Source organism: Stegostoma tigrinum, chromosome 18, assembly GCF_030684315.1.
Source record: "Stegostoma tigrinum isolate sSteTig4 chromosome 18, sSteTig4.hap1, whole genome shotgun sequence".
Taxonomy (NCBI): Eukaryota; Metazoa; Chordata; class Chondrichthyes; order Orectolobiformes; family Stegostomatidae; genus Stegostoma; species Stegostoma tigrinum.
Genome location: NC_081371.1, coordinates 34,747,814 through 34,769,568, shown reverse-complemented (window position 1 = coordinate 34,769,568; position 21,755 = coordinate 34,747,814). Strand labels below are relative to the sequence as shown.

Genomic DNA, 21,755 nt, shown 5'->3' with positions numbered 1-21,755 from the left:
CTTTATTGCAAAGGCAGTTATTTTGCATAACTCGATGCCCAGTTTCACAGTTCAGCTTTGAAACTCTCCTGCTAGAATCCCTGCTTTGTGGAAATCGGACATTCAGCTGATCAAATCCACAGTGACCCTCTGAAGACATCCCACCCAGACCCACTCCTCTACCCGGTCCCTTTAACCCTGCATGTTTCCCCATGGCTAACCCACACAGCCTGCACACCGTGGGCAATTTAGCATGACCAATCCACCTAACCTGCACATCTTCAGACAGTGGGAGAAAGCAGAGCACCTGGAGAAAACCCACACAGACACGAGAATATGTAAACTCCACATAGTCGCCCAAGGGTGGAGTTGATCCCAGGTCCTTTCTGCGGTGAGGCAGCCCGTGCTAACCACTGAGACACCGTGCCTCCTCCTCAGATTCTTTCTACATGTCTGTAGCTGCTAAAAGGAAACATTACCATCCTATGTTGAACGTTGCTCCCACCTAGCCACTTAAATCTTGTTCTGCTGTGTTGGTCTATCTCAAGCATTCTTTTGATTGGTTCAAAAGTATAAAGTTAAAGCAGTGCCTGATAATTATGGATTAAATCTTTTGCCTTTGTGTAATTTTTATCAGTTGCCTTTAATTTGTAATTCTAATTAATTAAATGACCATAGGCATAGGAGCAGAAACAGGCCATTCAGTCCATCAAGTTTGCACCACCCTTCTTTGAGGTCATGGATGATCTGATATTCCTCAACTCCATTTTCCTGCCTTTTCCCTATAACTCTTGATTCCCTTACTGATTAAAATCTATCTCACCCTTGAATATACTTGATGATCCAGCCTTGTCATCCCTCTATGATAAAGAATTCCACACATTCACTACCCTCAGAGAGGAAAAGGTTTCTCCACATCTATCTTTTCATGTGTGTGTGTTCTGTTATTCTGAAATCATGCACTTTGGTCCTAGAGTCTTCCACTAGGGGGAATAAACTTCTGGCATCTACCTGTCAAGCCTCCTAGAAATGTGTTTCAATTAAGCTACCTGTTAATCCGTCTAAATTCCAATGACTACAGGCTCAATTTACTCAACCTCTCCTCATAAAATAGTCCCTCCATGTGTGGGATCCACCTAGTGAACCTTCCCTGCACTACCTGTAATGCCAGCATATCTTTCTTTAGATAAGGGGTGCAAAACAGATCATGGTATGCCAGGGATAATGGGAACTGCAGATGCTGGAGAATCCAAGATAACAAAGTGTGAAGCTGGATGAACACAGCAGGCCAAGCAGCACCTTAGGAGCACAAAAGCTGACGTTTCGGGCCTCAACCCTTCGTCAGAAAAGCGGGATGGGAACAGGATTCTGAAATAAATAGGGAGAGAGGGGGCGGCAGACTGAAGATGGATAGAGGAGAAGATAGGTGGAGAGGAGAGTATGAGTGGGGACGTAGGGAGGGGATAGGTCAGTCTGGGGAGGACGGACAGGTTAAGGGGTCGGGATAAGGTTAGTATGTAGGAAACGGAGGTGCGGCTTGAGGTGGGAGAAAGGGATAGGTGGGAGGAAGAACAGGTTAGGCAGGCGGGGACAAGCTGGGCTGGTTTCGGGATGCAGTGGGGGGAGGAGAGATTTTGAAGCTGGTGAAATCCACATTGATAACATTAGGCTGCAGGATTCCCAAGCGGAATATGAGTTGCTGTTCCTGCAACCTACGGGTGGCATCATTGGGAACCTTGCAGCCTAATGGTATCAATAAATCATAATTTGTCAGTTCAGTAACAGTTTCAACAATGAATACTAGGCCTTCATGGAATCCTTTAATGGGTTATGTTACAGGCACAGTGGACTATCCGTCTTGCTTGAATTTCGAAGTTACTGGTCAATGCCAACAGCTTCTGCAGACTCATGAAGACTTTTTACTTGTTTCTTACAGACTGGGCTCTTTCATCAAGTCAATTACTGCAGAATAACTAGAGAGAGCAAAACTAATAATGCCTTTCCGGTCCAGCAATCTCAAAAACAAAACTGCCTCCTGCCCAAAATCCAGTCGGGACCAGTTTTTAAAATTTCCTTCTTCAACTTTTTCTGTCGTTGGCTGGCCAGCACAAGCCCTCTCTGGATTGGCCAATTTAACATGCAACCAGCTGCCAGTCCCTGAGCTGTGCAGAATCATCTCCAAAATTCTTACAGCAGTAAATTGCCTAGATTATCTTTCCAGGCCAGTTCCCAAAAGCAAATGTCAGTCTTCTGCGATAATGGGAACTGCAGATGCTGGAGATTCCAAGATAATAAAATGTGAGGCTGGATGAACACAGCAGGCCAAGCAGCATCTCAGGAGCACAAAAGCTGACGTTTCGGGCCTAGACCCTTCATCAGAGAGGGGGATGGGGGGAGGGAACTGGAATAAATAGGGAGAGAGGGGGAGGCGGACCGAAGATGGAGAGTAAAGAAGATAGGTGGAGAGGGTGTAGGTGGGGAGGTAGGGAGGGGATAGGTCAGTCCAGGGAAGACGGACAGGTCAAGGAGGTGGGATGAGGTTAGTAGGTAGCTGGGGGTGCGGCTTGGGGTGGGAGGAAGGGATGGGTGAGAGGAAGAACCGGTTCGGGAGGCAGAGACAGGTTGGACTGGTTTTGGGATGCAGTGGGTGGGGGGGAAGAGCTGGGCTGGTTGTGTGGTGCAGTGGGGGGAGGGGATGAACTGGGCTGGTTGAGGGATGCAGTGGGGGAAGGGGAGATTTTGAAACTGGTGAAGTCCACATTGATACCATATGGCTGCAGGGTTCCCAGGCGGAATATGAGTTGCTGTTCCTGCAACCTTCGGGTGGCATCATTGTGGCAGTGCAGGAGGCCCATGATGGACATGTCATCAAGAGAATGGGAGGGGGAGTGGAAATGGTTTGCGACTGGGAGGTGCAGTTGTTTGTTGCGCAACAAACAACTGCACCTCCCAGTCGCAAACCATTTCCACTCCCCCTCCCATTCTCTTGATGACATGTCCATCATGGGCCTCCTGCACTGCCACAATGATGCCACCCGAAGGTTGCAGGAACAGCAACTCATATTCCGCCTGGGAACCCTGCAGCCATATGGTATCAATGTGGACTTCACCAGTTTCAAAATCTCCCCTTCCCCCACTGCATCCCTCAACCAGCCCAGTTCATCCCCTCCCCCCACTGCACCACACAACCAGCCCAGCTCTTCCCCCCCACCCACTGCATCCCAAAACCAGTCCAACCTGTCTCTGCCTCCCGAACCGGTTCTTCCTCTCACCCATCCCTTCCTCCCACCCCAAGCCGCACCCCCAGCTACCTACTAACCTCATCCCACCTCCTTGACCTGTCCGTCTTCCCTGGACTGACCTATCCCCTCCCTACCTCCCCACCTACACCCTCTCCACCTATCTTCTTTACTCTCCATCTTCGGTCCGCCTCCCCCTCTCTCCCTATTTATTCCAGTTCCCTCCCCCCATCCCCCTCTCTGATGAAGGGTCTAGGCCCGAAACGTCAGCTTTTGTGCTCCTGAGATGCTGCTTGGCCTGCTGTGTTCATCCAGCCTCACATTTTATTATCCTGTCAGTCTTCTGCTCTCGCTTTCTTTAAAAAAATAAGCTGCTACTCCATTTAAATTGCCAACTGCAACCCAGTTCCAAACCAAAAATGAGAAAAAATAATGATGATTTCAACATTCCTCCATCCGCAAAAGAATGAAACAGTCTTTGAATAATTCATTACATGACAAAGTAAGTAACACTTAAGTGACAAAAGACACAAAACTTGTAGCAGTTCAGTCCTTCCTCACACGAGAATCTTAATCAGCATACAACTTTCTTGGTTACATTCTTAAGTTTTCAACGTGCAACTTTTGTTGAATTGTGGATGGAACGTTCTCAAATCCAAATGGCATAAATCAATGGTGGCACAGTCTATTGGGTGTGACAGAAGACAAAATTTATTTTGCACTTGTTGTCAATGGTACCTGCCAGTATTCTTTTAACAAATCAATTGTAGGTAAGGATGATGCACCGCCACCAATGCTAAATAAGATATGATTCCGTCCATGTAATTGGATTCACTTTTCTATAGGCTTTCCTCGGTGAACTATCTGACTTAACAGCCAGTACTATTGGACAACGCCAGTTATTATGGCTTGGTATGAGTAATTGATGTTTTAAAGTACATTGCATATGTTTTGTTTTTTGGGCCTCTGTGTTTAACTAACGTAAGTTTTGTTTTATGGGGTCTGAATTACAGACATCAGCATCATGTTTGGTTAATATAGTACACCCAAATGTGTCTTTGCAAACTTCTTATGTCTCCTGAACATCCTTCCTTTATCCCTGTTTTGATCTTTACCCAGACGTGAAAACAGCATTTAAATTCTCTAATTTCTTCAAATTTGTTAGTCAAATAGTATGAAGTTCACTTTGGGAATTGGTCATTTCTCCTTTTCCCTCATCCTTTCAGTGTTCTCCTTGACTGCACTTACTATTTGACACACCTGTACTTCCTCATCATCTTCTCTGTGATAGTACCATTTTAACATGTTTGCCTGACTTATCAATTCTTTTATGATCAGGGCTATCAATTACTGATAACACCTTACTAATTTTTTAAACTATTTTGTAGAGACCACAAAACTTCACTTTTAGTGACTCACTTTATAAAGACACAGTGCAAAAACTTCATCTCCAGCTTTGAAATTTCTAGTTGTCACATGTTTACGTGCTCACTCTTCCATTGTGTTTTGAGCTGTTCCTGTGCTCCTTTACTCTCCTATCAACCTCTTTAAAATGTGGACATGTACTCCAACATTGAAGGTTCATTTTTCTGGCATGAAAATTTATCTCTAATCAATTTTAATGGTCCTGCCTAATTCACTAGTATGTGACTGAATGGTTCCTCAAACACTAGTATAGGAACTGGGTGCTGGTTTAAATGTATGTTGAGTTTTACGTGCAACGTGATAAGCATGGCATTGTTTGCAAAATTGCACGTCATGTTAATACAAATTTGGCCAGTTAAAATACTTGTTTATGAATGCCTGAGCCTGTTGGATCCCTACCATGGAAATTTCATGTACTACTTGCAATATCTCCCTACGATAGCTGGGTGGTACCACTATCTGTTGAACAACCATCCATTCTCTGTTTATGGATCTGGAAAGGGGTCTCCACTTCCTCTTTGGAACTCTGTTCTTGAGGTAATAGCACTTTGGAATTCCTTTGGCTTCCATCTCAGAATTAGTTAATTGTGCTAATTTTTTTTTCAGATCTGCTTTCTTTGCCTCAGTTGGTGATATCTTACCAAATATTCCCCCTCAAGTATCTTCACCTTTCTACCTTTTTTTTGTGGCGTGGTATCAACCTTTGTTTTTATTTAACCAGTGCTCTGATTGCCCCACACATGGGTAGAAATATCCAGAACCTGTTCCTGTCATTGCCCTATTTCTTAAACCCCCTTTGGCCATTCTACAATTATGGGCAAACCCAGAAGTTTCCAAGAAGTAAATTTAATCCCTCAATAGGCAATGTCTTTACTGCTCAAACAATTACTTCTTCTAATGATATCATATCCCAATTGTACTTGTATAATTGAACTGGAAATGTATTCACCACCAACTCCATTTATTAGTACTTTCACTTCCATCAAACTGCCTGGAGGAAAAACTAAGCCTTTTTCTAATAAAAATGATTTATGTTGCCCCTGTATCTCTTCGTATGGTTATGAGTTTAGCTACATCACTTGAAGATAAAGGAGCAGCTTTTTCCTTTCAATAAAAACCTTGTATAACTCTCATCTATCTTAAATATTTCTTTGTTGGTAACTCAGTTCACTTCCGGCCTAATTGCTATAATCAGGACTACGGTCTGGATCACGGTGTTATCTTTTTGAGTTGTCTTCTATGATTCATTTTGACCACCTCTTACAAGTCCCATGGGTTTTCCTCACAACTTCCAACATTCCCAATTTGTTGCAAAAGAAATATTTGTGGTTGGCTGGCCAGCACTTGAATGACCAATTCAATATCCAACCAGCTACCCAACTCCGAGGTTAACCATATCTTGATGCCAAATTGTCTCCATTGTTCTTAGATCAGTAATTGACCCGTCTTGTTTTTCTATCCAGTCTGCAAGAACAAGCAAGAATCTTTTGTTCTTTTGCTTAAAACAAGTTGCTATTCAAAGTTCAGTTGTCAACTGAAACTCTCAGTTCCAAACCAAATATAAGAAAAGAAAAAATAATGGTGGTCTCAACATTAATCTTGGCTCTAAAGGGAGCAAAAGGTATGGGGAGAAATGCAGGAACAGGATGCTGATCTAGATGATTAGCTATGATTGTGTTGAATGACAGAGCAGCATTGAAGAGCCAAATAGCTACTCTTGCTCATATTTTCTATGTAAATAACCACATTGCAGATTTGGTAAGCAGAATCATTGGTGGCAAGTCAATGTTTGAAGTCATTTGTTTGGTAGCGAAAATAAGTGCTCCATTATCTTTCTTCTCTTTCCTTCATCATGGCTCTGTTTAATTCCATTCGTCCCCATGAAAGGGACAAAAAAAACAGAATACAGCATAAAATTACTGACCAAATTTGAAGTTTTAGTAACAATACTAATAATGAGCTGTAAATGCTCACTGATAATACTGTGTAAATCTCTCAGGAGCTACTGTAATCTGAATACCTGAATTAAACAGGAAAATACAGATATTTCTGTGAAGTATGCCCTGCTTCAGAGGGTGCGCTTTTGCAGTACTTGCACATGGAATCAATTCAAACTCAACAATTTGTCAATTTCCAACTATTGGTATGATTTTCAAAGTAAGAAGCAACAAAATGTTAATTTTTGTTCAATTAAGGTTAGCTGCGTACCGAGTTATAATAATTGCCAAGCACCCACTTTGGCTCTATAAAGCTAATTTTACATGCGTATGGTCTCCCTCGTTTTACATTTACGTGAATTTTAATTCAGTTAATTTAATTAAGTTAATTTTTCCAAAGTTTTGTTTTGAAATTTATTTCTCCCTTAATCCCATGTGGGTGTCCCTACTTTATTTTGCTTTCAGGTCAATTATTCAAATGTGATTTACATTTTCTACCTTTTACTTTTTTCATGTCTGTGAGAATTCTTCAATTAGACTAATCAATCTGCTGCCTGTCCAGTTATCACAGTCACACGATAGAATAGTAAAAACTAAAAGAGATTGAGGTGCGAAATCTATGCTCCAATGCTACCTGAGTCTTTGCGAGTAGCTTTCCTTGAAATCAGCAGCAAGCACCACACTCTAGCCAACTGCCAAATCTGTTAGCAACTTCAGTTGTATTAAAGAACAGCATTTACCTGTTAACAATTTTAATTGTATTAAAGAACAGTATTCACTTGTTCATTGCTCTGTACTACTTTATTCCTGTATGCTTAACAGATGTCATTTCTTTTTTTATTCAGGTAGTGAAGACTCCTCAAGTAAAAGCCAGTTCAGAAGATGAGCCTTCGTTATTTGGGCTATCAAAAAACAATAAAAAGAAAAACAACGATAAAGATACAGGATCTTTAAAAGAAGCTTTAGCATCACAAAAGTTACATTTGGTCGAACAACTTCTCAATTCAGGTAAGAAAATATCTGCATTTTTCTACTTTTTGTTCATTTAATGTATTGTTATGCTACCTTGCATGCTAGACTCCTGATATTGAAAGAAACATGTTTGACTAGCATGTGGAAAGTAAGTGTTATTTTCACTACCCAGTGCACTAGTGCTCTGTGTATCATTAACAGAAAAACATCTAAAGGCAGCAAAGGAGGACTGGTTGTCAAATGAGAGCACTGTGTATATCCCATCGTGCCAACAACTTGAATGTGGCCTATAGTGTAATTAAAAACCATCTTTCTCTGCTTTGCTATTCAGGGTAGGGAAGGGTGAATCTCTTATTACCCAAAAGTTGTGAAGCATGCAATGCGTAACTATAGGCTGGTTATTTTTGAAGAGAATACCTATTGTCAATCAGTAACCAGACTGCATGGAGAGCTGCAGTATGAACGAATCATTACTGTTGTTTAGACATGTGTGATGTGCTGTTTGTGGGTACAGTCAAGATGGGCATTGAAACAGTAGAATGAATCTCAGTTCAGAAAGATGATGAGAGGATGCAAAAATGATTTCCGTGCAATGATGGAACCCTATACCTTTTGTGACAACTTGCAATGTGGACAAATCAGAGTGCTTCTCAACAACATTGAATAACAAACTGGAAAATGTTGATGTTACCAGCTTGAAGCCTGGAATGAACTTATGGCAGACATGTGCCCTTGATCACCACAGTGTCGTCATGCCTTTGATCAAGCCTGTGGTGTAGTTTTGGCAGTATCCTCATTGATGAAATGGTATTTGAAAAATTAACTGTGTGAAAATAAAGCAGTAATGTCCCCCACTGTGGCTATTGCATCCTACAGCAGATTCTCTGCTCAATCTCGTTTTGGTTGATATTTATAAATTTTCAACTCCACTGGCAGACTTTCCATGACAGCAGTTACATTTTTTAAAGCAGACAAAGCAGCGCGGCACCGTCAAAGTGTTGCACAAATCACAAAGGAGTTATGGAAAACCAAAAAAAAGCATAAGAAAAATGACAATCTTGGCTTTCGACTAATGTTACTGATCTCTGTCAAGTGGTCTTCAATAATCTTTATACATTTTTTATTTGTGGTTTGAGTCCATTATGTGTTAGACCAATAGATTTGTTTCTTCAAGGCTAATTTAACTTTGCATTGCAAATGGTATTAAATTTGATTATTTCTGATTATAGATAGTCATGGTGTTGATCAAGGTGTTATGGGTAAGAAAGGAATAGATAAGTTAAATAGTCAGGAATTCCTGTATAGTTTTGAAATGGATGGACAAGATTTATACGTGGACAATGTTCACTGTCTGACACTCAACTTTAAAGTGCAAAAACAACTTGAGTTCATTCAGAAAAACTCAAAAAACTGTTCTGTCTTTTGCACTTGCATGGACAGATTATAACATTAGTGTTTTGTACCACCACCAGTAGGTGCTACATCTTACTGCTACTGTGAAAGACAAACAGTATAGGTAACCTTGTTTGGAAATTCAAGATGATAAAATTGTCTGGGGTAACAGAGATTAATGTTTTTCAGAAATGACATTGGTATGCAGTTTAAACACGGGTATAAATCAGACAATAAATAATGTCCATTGTTCTCCCAGGACTTGCTGCCTGAAGTCATGTTGTGCACTCATTCATGCTGTGAATCCTGGGAGCTAGAGGACTTGCCTGTGATTGCTAACCTTCTGAGAAAATTACCTATTCAGTTCTTAAGATATAACCCAATAATATCAAATAGTCAATGCGTCCTGTTTGTTTTGAAGTTAAGTAAAAGTGAAACTAAGAAACTTGCAACTTTGTTTTAATCATATGTTGCTACCTAGTAGTAAACAAATATTTATGTTTAAATAGAAATATTTAAAATCTGGAATTATGTCCTTTATCTCTCGCCTGTTGGAACCATCACAGTTTTTCTTTACTCTTCTAATTTCTGATTTCAAACTGTGAACTGAAGTCGAAAGTTAATTTTTGATCGTTGAGTGGTATGTTGTCCTAAACAAACAATCTGATATTTGTTTATGGGAACTGGCCTGGAAAGTTAATTGAAGGTTGATTATTGGTCCAAGATACACATTTCTTCAACTGAGATGTATTATGCTCGCCGGCTGGCAGCTGCCTGGATATTAGAAAGGGCAATCAAAGGGAGTCAGAACTAACCATTCAAACAAGGAGGACGTTGAGAAAAAACAGAAAGGGAAACCAAGAATTGACTGTTTGGCCAAGTTGCATTTGTCATTTTTTTTTGTGTAGAGGACGTATCCGGGCAATTTTCCACATTGCTGGGTGGATGTCGGTAGTAACTGTATTAGAAAAGCTTGGCTTGATGCTAAACTTATTTTGGCATACAACTGTTTGGATTCATTGCCAGAATTTTGTCAGGGCCATAAACTTTGCAGTACCTAGTGTCTTCAGCCATTTTTTTGATATCGAGTGAAGTGATTCAAGTTAGCCAAAGATTGGCATCCACCATTATTTATAATATATTATTTCCTCTGCACAGACTTCTGAGTGCTGTGCGTGGCAGTGTCTTCACAAGTGGAAGCCAATCTGTTGATATGCTGATCTCAGAACCTTCCAGCAGCTGTTCCCTCATGTAGTTTAGCGGGAATGTCGCTGGCACATGATGCTGGTGACCTCAGAGGTTGTGATTGATCATGTACTCAGCAGTTCTGGCTGAAGATGCTTCAGTTGTACCTGATGTTTTGGGCTCCCATCATTGAAGGTGAGAATTTTTCTGGAGCCATCTCCTGTTAGTTGTTTAATTGCCCACCACCTTTCATGACTGGATATAACAGATTATGGTGCACATATCTGATCTGTTGGTTGTGGATTTGCTTAGTCTGTCTATTACTGCTTCTACTGTGACATTCAAATAGACCCATGTTTTAGTGTCACCAGATTGACATCTTATTTTTAGCTGTTTCTGGTGTTGCTGTTGACATACACTCATGCATTTTTCATTGAACCAAGGTTGGTCTTCCAGCTTGATAGTGGAGTGGAGGATATGCTGGGTCTAATAATTCCAGATTAGGTTGGAATACAATTCTACTGCTGATGGCCCACAATCCTCCTTGAATGCCCAGATTTAAGTGGCTAGATCTCTTCAGAGTCTATTCTAATTTTCATGTGATAGTCCTATTCAACGCAACGGAGGGTGTCTTCAATATGACAGTTGGACTTTTACATGTAAGGAGCTTATTCCAGTATTCTGAGAATGGATCTCTCAGGCTACATTTGACAGTTTTGAAAGTTAGTTAGCTTCAATTTTGACCACTACAGAACAGGGACTTATTCCAATGTTTTCAGTGGACTATTCTGGATAGTTCAGGAATCACCAAAGAGTAACAGAGTATTACAGTATGGAAACAGACCCTTTGGTCCAACCAGTTCATGCTGAACATAATCCCAAATTAAAGTAGTCCCAACTGACTGCTCCTGGCCTATATCGCTCCAAACCTTTCCGATTTCATGTACTTATCCAAATGTCTTCTAAATGTAATTGTTCCTACATCCACCACTTCCTCAGGAAGTTTAACCACCCTGTCTGTATATGATACAAACCGGAAAGAATTATGTACCTGAACCTCCAGGTCCCTCTGTTCTACAACACTACCTAGGGCCCTACCATTAATTATGTAAACCCTACCTTTGTTTGTTGTACCAAAATGCAGTACGTTGCATTTATCCAGATGGAATTCCATCTGCCATTTTCAGCCCATTGACCCATTTGATCAAGACTCCTTTGGACTCTTAGAAAATCTTCTTCACTGTCTACTAAGCCACCAATTTTGGTGTCGTCCTCGCATTAATTAGTCATGCCTTCTATATTCTCATCCAAATCGTTAACATAAATGACAACAAAAGAGGGCCCAGAACCAATCCCTATGGAACACTGCTGGTGACAGGCCTCTGGCCCTAAAAGCAACTCACCACCACTCACTAAGCTGAGTGGTAGAGCAAAGTGTGCAGAAGACATGAAAGTCTGCAGAGGGATATAGACAGTCTATGTGAGTGGGCAAAGGTCAGGCAGAGGGAGTACAGTGTTGATAAGTGTGAGGTCATCCATTTTGGTAGGAATAACAGCAAAATGGACTATGTTTTAAATGGTGAAAAATTGCAGCATGCTGCTGTGCAGAGGGACTTGGGTGTCCTTGTGCATGAATCACTAAAAGTATGATTGCAGATGCAACAGGCAATTGAAAAGGCAAATGGAATTTTGTCTACCATTGCTAGAGGGCTGGAATTTAAAAACAGGGAGGCTATGCTGCAGCTGTATAGGGTCCTGGTGAGGCCACACCTGGAGTACTGTGTGCAGTGTTGATCTCCTTTCTTGAGAAGAGATATACCACCAGTACTGGAGGGGTTGCAGAGGAGATTCACTCGGTTGATTCCAGAGTTGAGAGGATTGGATTATGAGGAGAGACTGAGTAGACTGGGATTATACTCATTGGAATTCAGAAGAATGAGGGGAGATCTTATAGAAACATATAAGATTATGAAAGGAATAGTAAAGGTGGAGGCTGGGAGGTTGTTTCCACGAGCAGGTGAAACTTGGTCTAGAGGGCATCGCCTCAGAAATGAAGGGAAGCAGATTGGACTGAGGTCAGGAGGAACTTCTTCACCCAAAGGGTTGTGAATCTGTGGAATTACCTGCCCAGTGAAGCGGTTGAAGCTACCTCACTAAATGATTTAAGTCAAGGCTGGATAAATTTTTGAACAGTAAAGGAATTAAGGGTTATGGTGAGTGGGTGGGTAAGTGGAGCTGAGTCTCAAAAGGATCATCCATGATCTTATTAAATGGCAGGGCAGGCTCGAGGGGCCAGATGGTTTGCTCCTAGTTCTTATATTCTTATGTTTATGCTCCACCACTCTCTGTCTCCTGCCATTGAGCCAAGTTAAAGCTTACAGGCAGTTGGGAAGCTCGTGTCTATGAGAGGGGTAGAGAGACATAGACTCTATGTTAGGAGAGCTGCCATTAACTACACTGCTGAGACGATGGCTAAAATATATATATTTCATTTAGTGGTCTCAGTGAGGAGTCAGGTGCGACTGGTTGGATCCCAGACTGGTATGTTAAAATGTACTTCACTTTTGAAGTAGCTAATAATTGAAATGTGATGGTTGATTCTAAGATTAGCCAGGACTTCTTGAGATTTTAGTCGTTTTGAGTTGATGAAATAGCACAACTTATGTTAAGCTTTCTCTTGTCTTTGGTGAACATCCTGTTCTGATGAGTAGCCAGAATTGGAGTGTTGGCTTTTGGGGAAATTTTGAGCTTTAGCTCTCAATTGTAAGATTCTTAAGTGTACTTATTTTTAAATTGTTTTCGGTAGCAGATAGGATGAGTAAGTTAATGTTGTTGTCTTACTAATAATGCAGTTGTCCATTAGTTGAGTATTTGGCAAGGGAACTAAGCAGTTTTTGTTGTCCTTCTGTAAACTAAATAAACATTGAAGTTTATTGCTGTTTTGCACCATACTGTAATGTAATTTTAAATCGTATGGTCCAGCCAATGACTGTTGGAATAATTAAATGTTAGGAAATTCCTGTTAAACTGAATAATACATCTGGATGTAAGTTTGCTCGCTGAGCTGGAAGGTTCGTTTTCAGATGTTTCGTCACCATTCTAGGTAACATCATCAGTGAGCCTCCGGTGAAGCGTTGGTGTTATGTCCCGCTTTCTATTTATATGTTTAGGTTTCCTTGGGTTGGTGATGTCAATTTCTGCATTGGTTGATGTTCATGTATCCTGGTGGCTAGTTTTCTGCCTGTTTGTCCAATGTAGTGTTTGTCACAGTTCTTGCAAGGTATCTTGTAGATGACGTTCGTTTTGCTTGTTGTCTGTATAGGGTCTTTTAAGTTCATTAGCTGCTGTTTTAGTGTGTTGGTGGGTTTGTGGGCTACCCTGATGCCAAGAGGTCTGAGTAGTCTGGCAGTCATTTCCGAGATGTCTTTGATGTATCATGATGACACATGAACATCAACTAGCCACAAAATGACATGACCCACTATCACTAGTATCCTTACATACAGATGAGGAAGGACACCACTTTGATTGGGCCAACACATCCATCCTAGGACAAGCCAAACAGAGACACGCACGAGAATTCCTAGAAGCATGGCATTCCAACCGGAACTCCATGAACAAACACATTGATTTGGAGCCAATCTACCATCCACTGGGGGAAAAAGAACAGGAAATGACATCACCAATGCAGGAAATGACATCACCAACCCAAGGAAACCTAACCAGATAAATAGAAAGCGGGACATAACACCAGCGCTTCACCGGAGGCGCTCTGATGATGTTACCGAGAATGGTGACAAAACATCTGGGAACAAACCAGCAAGCTCAGTGAACCAGCTTACATCTGGAACACAATAAAGACCCACTCTCTTGTGGACCGAGAGGAGGAGAGTGCTGTCTTGGAGGTGGAAGCAGGACGTCAGGTTGGCTGTGCACCCTTGCGACCAGTGGATCTTAATGCTGGCTTCGGCCTAACGCTGGTTCAGGGGAGCAGCCAACCTGCAACGATGGCTGCAGCAAGTGCTCATGCCCCAGGTCAGGGGGTCCGGAATACCATCTGTGTTTCCGTAAAGAAGGTGGATGAAGGTGCACCTGTGGACCGCACCTTCTTCGTGAAGAGGGTCCTGTTGGACTGTTGTGGGTTCGCTGCTGCGGACATTTATTGCCTGCAGGATTTCCCCGGAGGAGGTTTTTATGACGTGACCTTCAGGAGTGCCAAGCTTTGCAAGTGCTTCCTGGAGGTTTTCAAGGAGAAAGGAGGTGAGGGCCCCCTCTCTGTATTGACCGCTGTCCCGCTGTTTGTGATGCCAGCGCAGAGGAGCCGTATGGTGACTGAACATGTGTAGAACCCGCATGTGCCAGCAATTGATGTCCTGACCTTCCTTGGAAGGTATGCGAAGGTGGAAGGGGACCTAACTGACATCATGGACCCCTTTGGCATCTGGACGAGTAAGAGGCAGGTCAAGGTGACGCTGAGGATGGGCGCGGACGGGAATGTCGTACACCCACCGTCCAGTTTCGCGATCGGCGGGAGCAGGGGCTACCTGACCTATGCAGGGCAACCTAAAGTCTGCCATGCCTGTGGTAGGTCAGGTCATGTGGCGGCTGACTGCAAAGCCACCATCTGCAGGGAGGAGGGACACCTTGCAAAGGATTGCCCACAAGAGAAAAGCTGCAACATTTGCGGGGAAGCGGGCCACCTCTATAGGGCATGCCCGCGGCGGGGGACCACCTACGCCCAGGTCGCCGGCAGGGGCAATGCGGGGCCAGCCCCCCCCGGAGGAGAGGAAGGCTCCAGGGCCCAGCAAGGACTCCACTAATGTGCAGGAGGGCCAGGTCGTGCAGAAGGGCCCAGCCCCGCAGGATGGGCCTGAGGCCAGCAAAGCACCCCTGCAGGCTCCGATCCCCCCCCGACAACCCGGAGTAGATGGAAGCGGCGACAGGCGACCCAAGGGAGTGGACAACAGTCCGGAAAGCGAGGAGGAAGATGCGTCGACGGGCCCAGGAACCGCAACCATCAGGCGGGAAGAGGCAGCTACAGGGGGGCTATAAGAGCTCCTCTGACGAGGGGGATTCGGAGAGGGCCCACCCGAAGCAGAAGTTAAAGATCTCGAGGGGGAAGGAAAGCAGCACCCCGCTTCCAGGTGAGGGGAGGCGTCCTGCGGCTCCCTCCGACACCCAGTCAAGTGCCGCTGGAGTACTGGAGGGCCCCCCGGAACTTCCAGGCGGGAAGGAGGAAACAGCGCATCCCCAGCCTGACCCGGAGCCGGACCCTTCTGCCTCCGCACCCCTGACAGGGAGATGCCACCCGGAAGGCAGCACGGACGGTTTCCTGAGCCCGGAGAGCGTCCAGCAGTTAGCCCGGGCAATGGGCATGAAGGGACAGATGGAGGGGCTGGACCTTGGACTTGGGGAGGGTACTGCGGTCACTGCCCACAATGGGGGTACGAGTTGCGAGCATTAATGTGCGCAGCGTCAAGTCAACCGCGAGATGTGTCTCCACGTTAGCCTCCCTGACCACCATCAAGGCGGACCTCCTGTTTCTGCAGGAGTGCGGGATACCGCACCTCGGCAGGTACGGGAAATGGTCCGGCGCCTGGACCTGTGGGCCTTCGATCTGGTCGGGGGGTAACGACTGTCGCTCCTCGGGCTTGGCTATTCTGCTGCGGGGGCGCAACTTCACCATCTCTCAAGTTCAGAAGGTGGTGGGGGGGCGCCTCCTAGTGGCTGACATCACCTATAGGAACGTTCCCCTGAGGCTGATCAACGTGTACGCCCCAGCGGTACGGAGTGAGCAGTTGGCCGTCCTGCAGCGGCTTCCACCCCTGCTGGCTACGTCCAGGCCGGTCATCCTAGGTGGAGACTTCAACTGCATCATTGATGCAGATGGAAGATCCGGCGTGGGGACAGCGGGTGGGGGGAGTCAACTGGACGTCACGTCCAGATTCCTGATGGGCACGGTGAAGGACACCAAGCTGCTCGACGTCTTCAGCACCCCTGCAGAAGGAGCGCAGCAGAGGTACACCTGGTCGCGGCCAGATGGGTCTATCCGCTCAAGGATAGACTTCCTGTTTGTGTCACGGACGTTCTCGGTCAGGTCCACCGGCGTCGAGCCGGTGTTCTTCTCTGACCACTGCATCCTGCTGGCCGACTATCACTTACAGGACGACCAGCCGGCTGGCAAGGGGACGTGGAAGCTCAACACGACTCTGTTGACCCCAGAGAACGTCGAGGAGCTTAAGAGGGAGTACGCCGGTTGGAGAACCGTGAAACCCCTCTTTGAGTCTCCAGGCGACTGGTGGGAGATGGTGAAGGAGAACATCAAGAGGTTCTTTGTCCTCAAGGGTGTTCAGAAGGCAAGAGAGCGGCGGGGAAAGCTGTCGCGACTCCAGAAAAGGGTACAGAACCTGCTCCTTCTGCAGTTGATGGGGGTCGATGTCACGGAGGACCTCCGCGAGGTGAGGGGCCAGCAAGCCTCGCTCTTCGCCGCAGAGGCCTCCCGGATAATCTTCCGGTCCAGGGTCCGCTCTGTGGAGCAGGACAAGACGTGCTCGCGTTTCTCCTTTCAGAAGGTGCACAAAGAGAGCTCTGTGCTTAGCCGGCTGAAGGAGGACGACGGCTCGGTGACGTCGTCTCGGCCCGACATTTTGAGGATCAGCAGATCCTTCTATGCCAGACTGTACGACACGAAGCCCACGGACAGCATGGCCTCCAAGTCGTTCCTGTCGTCTATCACAGAGGTCTTAGACGACGGCACGAGGGAGTGGCTGGACCGGCCGATATCCTTGGATGAGCTGACCAGAGCCCTCAAGTCCTTGGAGAGGAATAGGACTCCCGGAAGCGACGGCTTATCGATCGAGCTGTATTCCGCTCTGTGGGACCTGGTCGGCCAGGACCTGCTGGAGGTGTACGATAGTGCGCTTCGGGCAGGGGAAATGTGCAAGTCCATGAGGAAGGGCATCATCACCCTCATTTACAAGAGGAAGGGGGAGAGGGAAGAAATTAAGAATTGGCGTCCCGTTTCACTATTGAACGTGGACTACAAAATCCTGGCCAAGGTCACAGCCAACCGGGTCAGGTCTGTCCTGGAGTCAATGATTCACCCTGACCAAACCTGTGCTGTGCCAGGCAGGAAAATCGCTGAGAGCCTCGCGCTCATCAGGGATACGATCGCCTACGTACAGGACAGGCGGGTGGACACCTGCCTCGTCAGCCTGGACCAGGAGAAGGCCTTCTACAGGGTCTCTCATGCTTACATGAGGGATGTCCTCTCCAAATTGGGGTTCGGGGAGGGCATCCGCAATTGGATCCGGCTGCTCTACGCCAACATCGTTAGCGCAGTCTCAATCAACGGGTGGGAATCAGACAGTTTTCCTGTTAGATCTGGAGTCAGGCAGGGCTGCTGTTCGTGTGCTGTGTGGAGCCCTTCGCCGCCTCCATCAGGAAGGACGTGAGCCTGAAGGGCGTGACTATCCCAGGCAGCGGTGGCCTTCAGGTCAAGACCTCCCTGTACATGGACGATGTCGCCGTCTTCTGCACCTATCGTCGGTCGGTGAATAGACTATTGGACATCTGCGGCCAGTTTGAACTGGCCTCAGGTGCCAAAGTCAATAGGGGTAAGAGCGAGGTCATGTTCTTCGGTCACTGGGACGACCGCTCCTTCATCCCCTTCACCGTCAGGACAGACTACCTGGAGGTGCTGGGTGTTTGGTTTGGTGGAGCTGGGGCGTGCACTAAGACTTGGGAGGAGTGTATCACCAAATTGAAGCAGAAGCTGGGCAGGTGGACGCTCCGGTCCCTCTCCATCGCGGGTAAGAACCTGGTTGTCAGGTGCGAGGGGCTTTCGGTACTGTTGTATGTGGCGCAGGCCTGGCCTGTTCCCTGGACCTGCGCCGCTGCAGTCACCCGGGCCATCTTCCACTTCATTTGGGGGTCGAGGATGGACCGGGTCCGCAGGGACACCATGTACAAAGACCTGGGAAATGGGGGAAAGGGCGTACCGAACGCCACCCTCGCCCTGACGGCTACCTTTGTGTGCGGCTGCATCAAGCTGTGCGTAGATCCTCAATACGCAAACACCAAGTGTCACTACTTACTGAGGTTCTACTTGTCCCCGGTGTTGCGAAGGATGGGCCTGGCCTCGTTGCTGCGGAACGCTCCGAGTAGTTGGACCGTTCCGTACCACCTGTCCTTCGTGGAGAAATTTTTGAAAGGAAACACCTTTGACCACCAGGCCATCAGGCAGTGGTCAGCACGTAGTATCCTCGAGACCCTTCGGGAAAAGGAGAGGGTGGATCCCGTCGTGTGGTTCCCCACGCAGACTGCCAAAGTCGTTTGGCAGAATGCCTCATCGCCAGAACTTTCAAACAAGCACAAGGACATTGCTTGGCTGGCGGTGAGAGGGGCTCTGCCAGTGAGATCCTTTATGCATGCCCGGAATCTCTGCACCACCGCACGCTGCCCTCGAGGTGGCTGCGTGGGGGATGAGACTGTTGATCACCTCCTTCTGGAGTGTGCCTATGCGCACGAGGTCTGGAGGGGGATGCAGTGTATTTGTCGAGGTTCGTCCCGAGCAGCTCCGTGACGCGGGACTCCGTGCTCTACGGGCTGTTTCCAGGGACGCACACCGAGACCAACATCAACTGTGCCTGGAGGACCATCAATGCGGTGAAAGACGCTCTTTGGTCTGCCCGCAACTTGCTGGTCTGCCAGCGGAAAGAACTGACCCCGACCGAGTGTTGCAGACTGGCACACTCCAAGGTCCAGGACTACGTGCTGAGGGACGCGCTAAAGCTTGGGGCAGCTGCCGCCAAGGCGCGGTGGGGAAAGACCACTGTATGAAACCGCTCGTCCAGAATAGGAAAAAGAACCCTATCTGGTTCTTGGGCCCAGCTGGCGCCTTCCCCAACTGGTCAGGGGGCCAACTGGGACTGTGCGGGGTGACGACTGCCGGGGCGGTTTCTTTGCTTTGTTTTTTTTTCTCTGTTTTGTTTTTTCCTTTAGTTGGTGTATGTACCCCCTGGGTAACCCGGAGTGGCTTGCATGACTGGGTAGGTGTATAAATGTTTTACTTTTTGTACATTCCATGAATAAAGTATATTTTTTCAAATAAAAATAAAGTGACAAAACGTCTGAAAACTAACCTTCCAGCTCAGCGAGCAAACTTACATCCAGAACCTCAACCTGAGCTACAAATCTTCTCAAAACTGAATAATCCATCGTTGGTTGACATCTAATAGATGCAAGATAACAATAAAATTTCAGTTCTCCATTGATCTTTACTTGCAAACTTGTAAGAAATTCTAAAAGACACGTAATCCCTCCAGCATGAAGAAATATTTCTTGGAACGTAAATATTAGACATACAAGATGATTCTAGAAGCCATTCTATTTTGAGTACATAACTCTTTTTTTGTAAAAAATACAAAAAATTACTATTCTAACATTCAATTTCTTTTAACAGGCCTCGATGTTGAAACACGTTTTGGTTTTGGCTGGACGCCGTTGATGTATGCTGCAAGTATAGCAAACTTTGAAATTACTCGTCTCCTTCTCAATAGAGGTGCTAATGCAAGTTTTGCAAATGGTAAATTTGTATTTTGCAAGAACCAACTCTCTTCCATTTTCTTTGCTGTAACACTGTGCACCACCTCAAATAACCCAAAGGCATAGAGATAATCAACAGAAAAGATGGGAAACTGTTCAACCTACACTATCTTCCAACCACATGCAAAATCACTCTGTGTGCAAATGATACATGCATGCAATCACTCAGGGACCACGTTCTGGGTTATTATCGGATATAACAAGGTGTAGAGCTGGATGAAAACAGCAGGCCGAGCAGCCGGAAAGCTGACGTATCGGGTCTGGACGCTTTTTTTCTGAAGAAGCGTTGAGACCTGAAACATCAGCGTTCCTGCACCTCTGATGCTGCTTGGCCTGCTGTGTTCATCCAGCTGTATGCCTTCTTATCTCACATTCTCCAGCGTCGGCAGTTCCTACTATCTCTGGGTTATTGTCAACTCCTTTTGGACAACGGGAAAGCGGGATTTCACTAAACACCTGGAAAACTAAGATGCTTTTAAATCTGCTCCCAGAGCAACATCCTCCCCCCTTCCAAACCAATGACATTTTCCATATCACACAGCTTGTGTGGCCTTTCTGGGCAAGATAATCAATTTAGTGTCAATTTTCTGCTGTGGATCTATATCTAATGGAAATGGAATCAAATGGCTTCTAAAACTATTTCATTGCTGAAAAAGAACTCATTTGGTAAAAACCTTTTGTCTTCTCCTTATCAGCACACATCACAAGAATACCAATTCAAGGGAAAATCCAACATTTATACCACTTGAGACGATATTGCTGATTGGTTGGCAGGTAGACTCTGGTAGAGGCATGGCATGGCAAATGCAACCTATAATTGTTGATTCGTAGTTAACTGCCAGGCTTTGATTAGTGTTTAAACCAGGAAGGTAAACCCTTATTGGTCAGGGCCCTGAGAAATTAACCAGTGAATGACTGTCACCTATTTTGTTGAGTTGAACCATATACAGTGCTTGTACTTATTCTTTCTACCTGCAGAGAATAGGGCCCTGTGTATTAATATATGTACCTTCCATAACAGCAAGCATGTCACACTTCAAGCCCAACTGCCTGAGGATTATTCACAAATTCCCTAACACTATTACTCATATAATATCACAGAGACTGGTTTAGAAGTTATACAGCATTCGTTAAACGAGACCATAGAAAGATGAAAGAAGTCTAAGTCAGTCTTGGAGTGTATGTCTGCAAATATAGGTGGCTAATAAGGTTGTGGAGCAGCAGGTGCAAATAATTGAGTGGGAGTATTATACAGTGGTAATAATTGAGTCCTGCCTCAAAAATTGGGGATTAGATGTTTACTATTTCCTGAGTTCCTGATGTTCAGAAAAGACAAAGAAAGACAAAATGGAAGGGTTTTAGCAGTTTTGGTTAAGAAAAATATTATAGTGCAAGAAAAAGACAGTGACCTTGATATACAAAAAACAGATATGTCTGGTTGGAGATGAGAGAAAGAAAATGATTGTGACATTACTCAGTACATTTCATAAGTCAAATAATCGTAAGCAACTGGGGATTGGATTTGCCAAGAAATTACAGAAAGGTGCAGACCTAGAGAGTAATGATAATGAGAGACCTTAACTGACCCAATTTTGAATGGGTCAGCTCTGTTAATGGCAGAGAGGGACAAAAATTCTGAAGCCTTTTCAGGAGAATTTCTTGATTAATATGTTTCTTGCCCAACAAACTCTGATGGAAGGAACCATTGCTGTATCTTGTAAGGAATGAATTGTTTACCAGAGCATGAGTTGCTCTGGGAGCATCTTGGGAATAATAGTTATAATGCCATTAAATTCAGATTTGTTATGAAGTATGATAAAGAGCAATCTAGAGCAGCAATACTTGACTGAAGGATAACTAATTTCACCCGATTGAAGAGCAATTTGGCCTGGAGTCAGTGTGGCAGACAGCAATGAAATGGAATTGAGGACTTTTCTTTTAAAGAGGATATGGTTTGAGTATAGTTTAGGTACATTATCACAGTCAGAGCTCCCTTGATGAAAATGTTAGAAAATAGGAT

General features: G+C 45.1%; 1 protein-coding gene across 2 annotated transcripts in view; it reads left to right on the top strand.

The window, feature by feature from the left end:
- Positions 1-21,755, top strand: part of asz1 (ankyrin repeat, SAM and basic leucine zipper domain containing 1) — a 142,546-nt gene that overhangs the window by 74,194 nt on the left and 46,597 nt on the right. For both annotated transcript variants that reach the window (XM_048549306.2, XM_048549305.2), the window contains exons 2-3: positions 7,426-7,588; positions 19,593-19,715. In XM_048549306.2, coding sequence (XP_048405263.1) covers positions 7,426-7,588; positions 19,593-19,715 — 286 coding nt within the window. The remainder of the gene's footprint in view (positions 1-7,425; positions 7,589-19,592; positions 19,716-21,755) is intronic.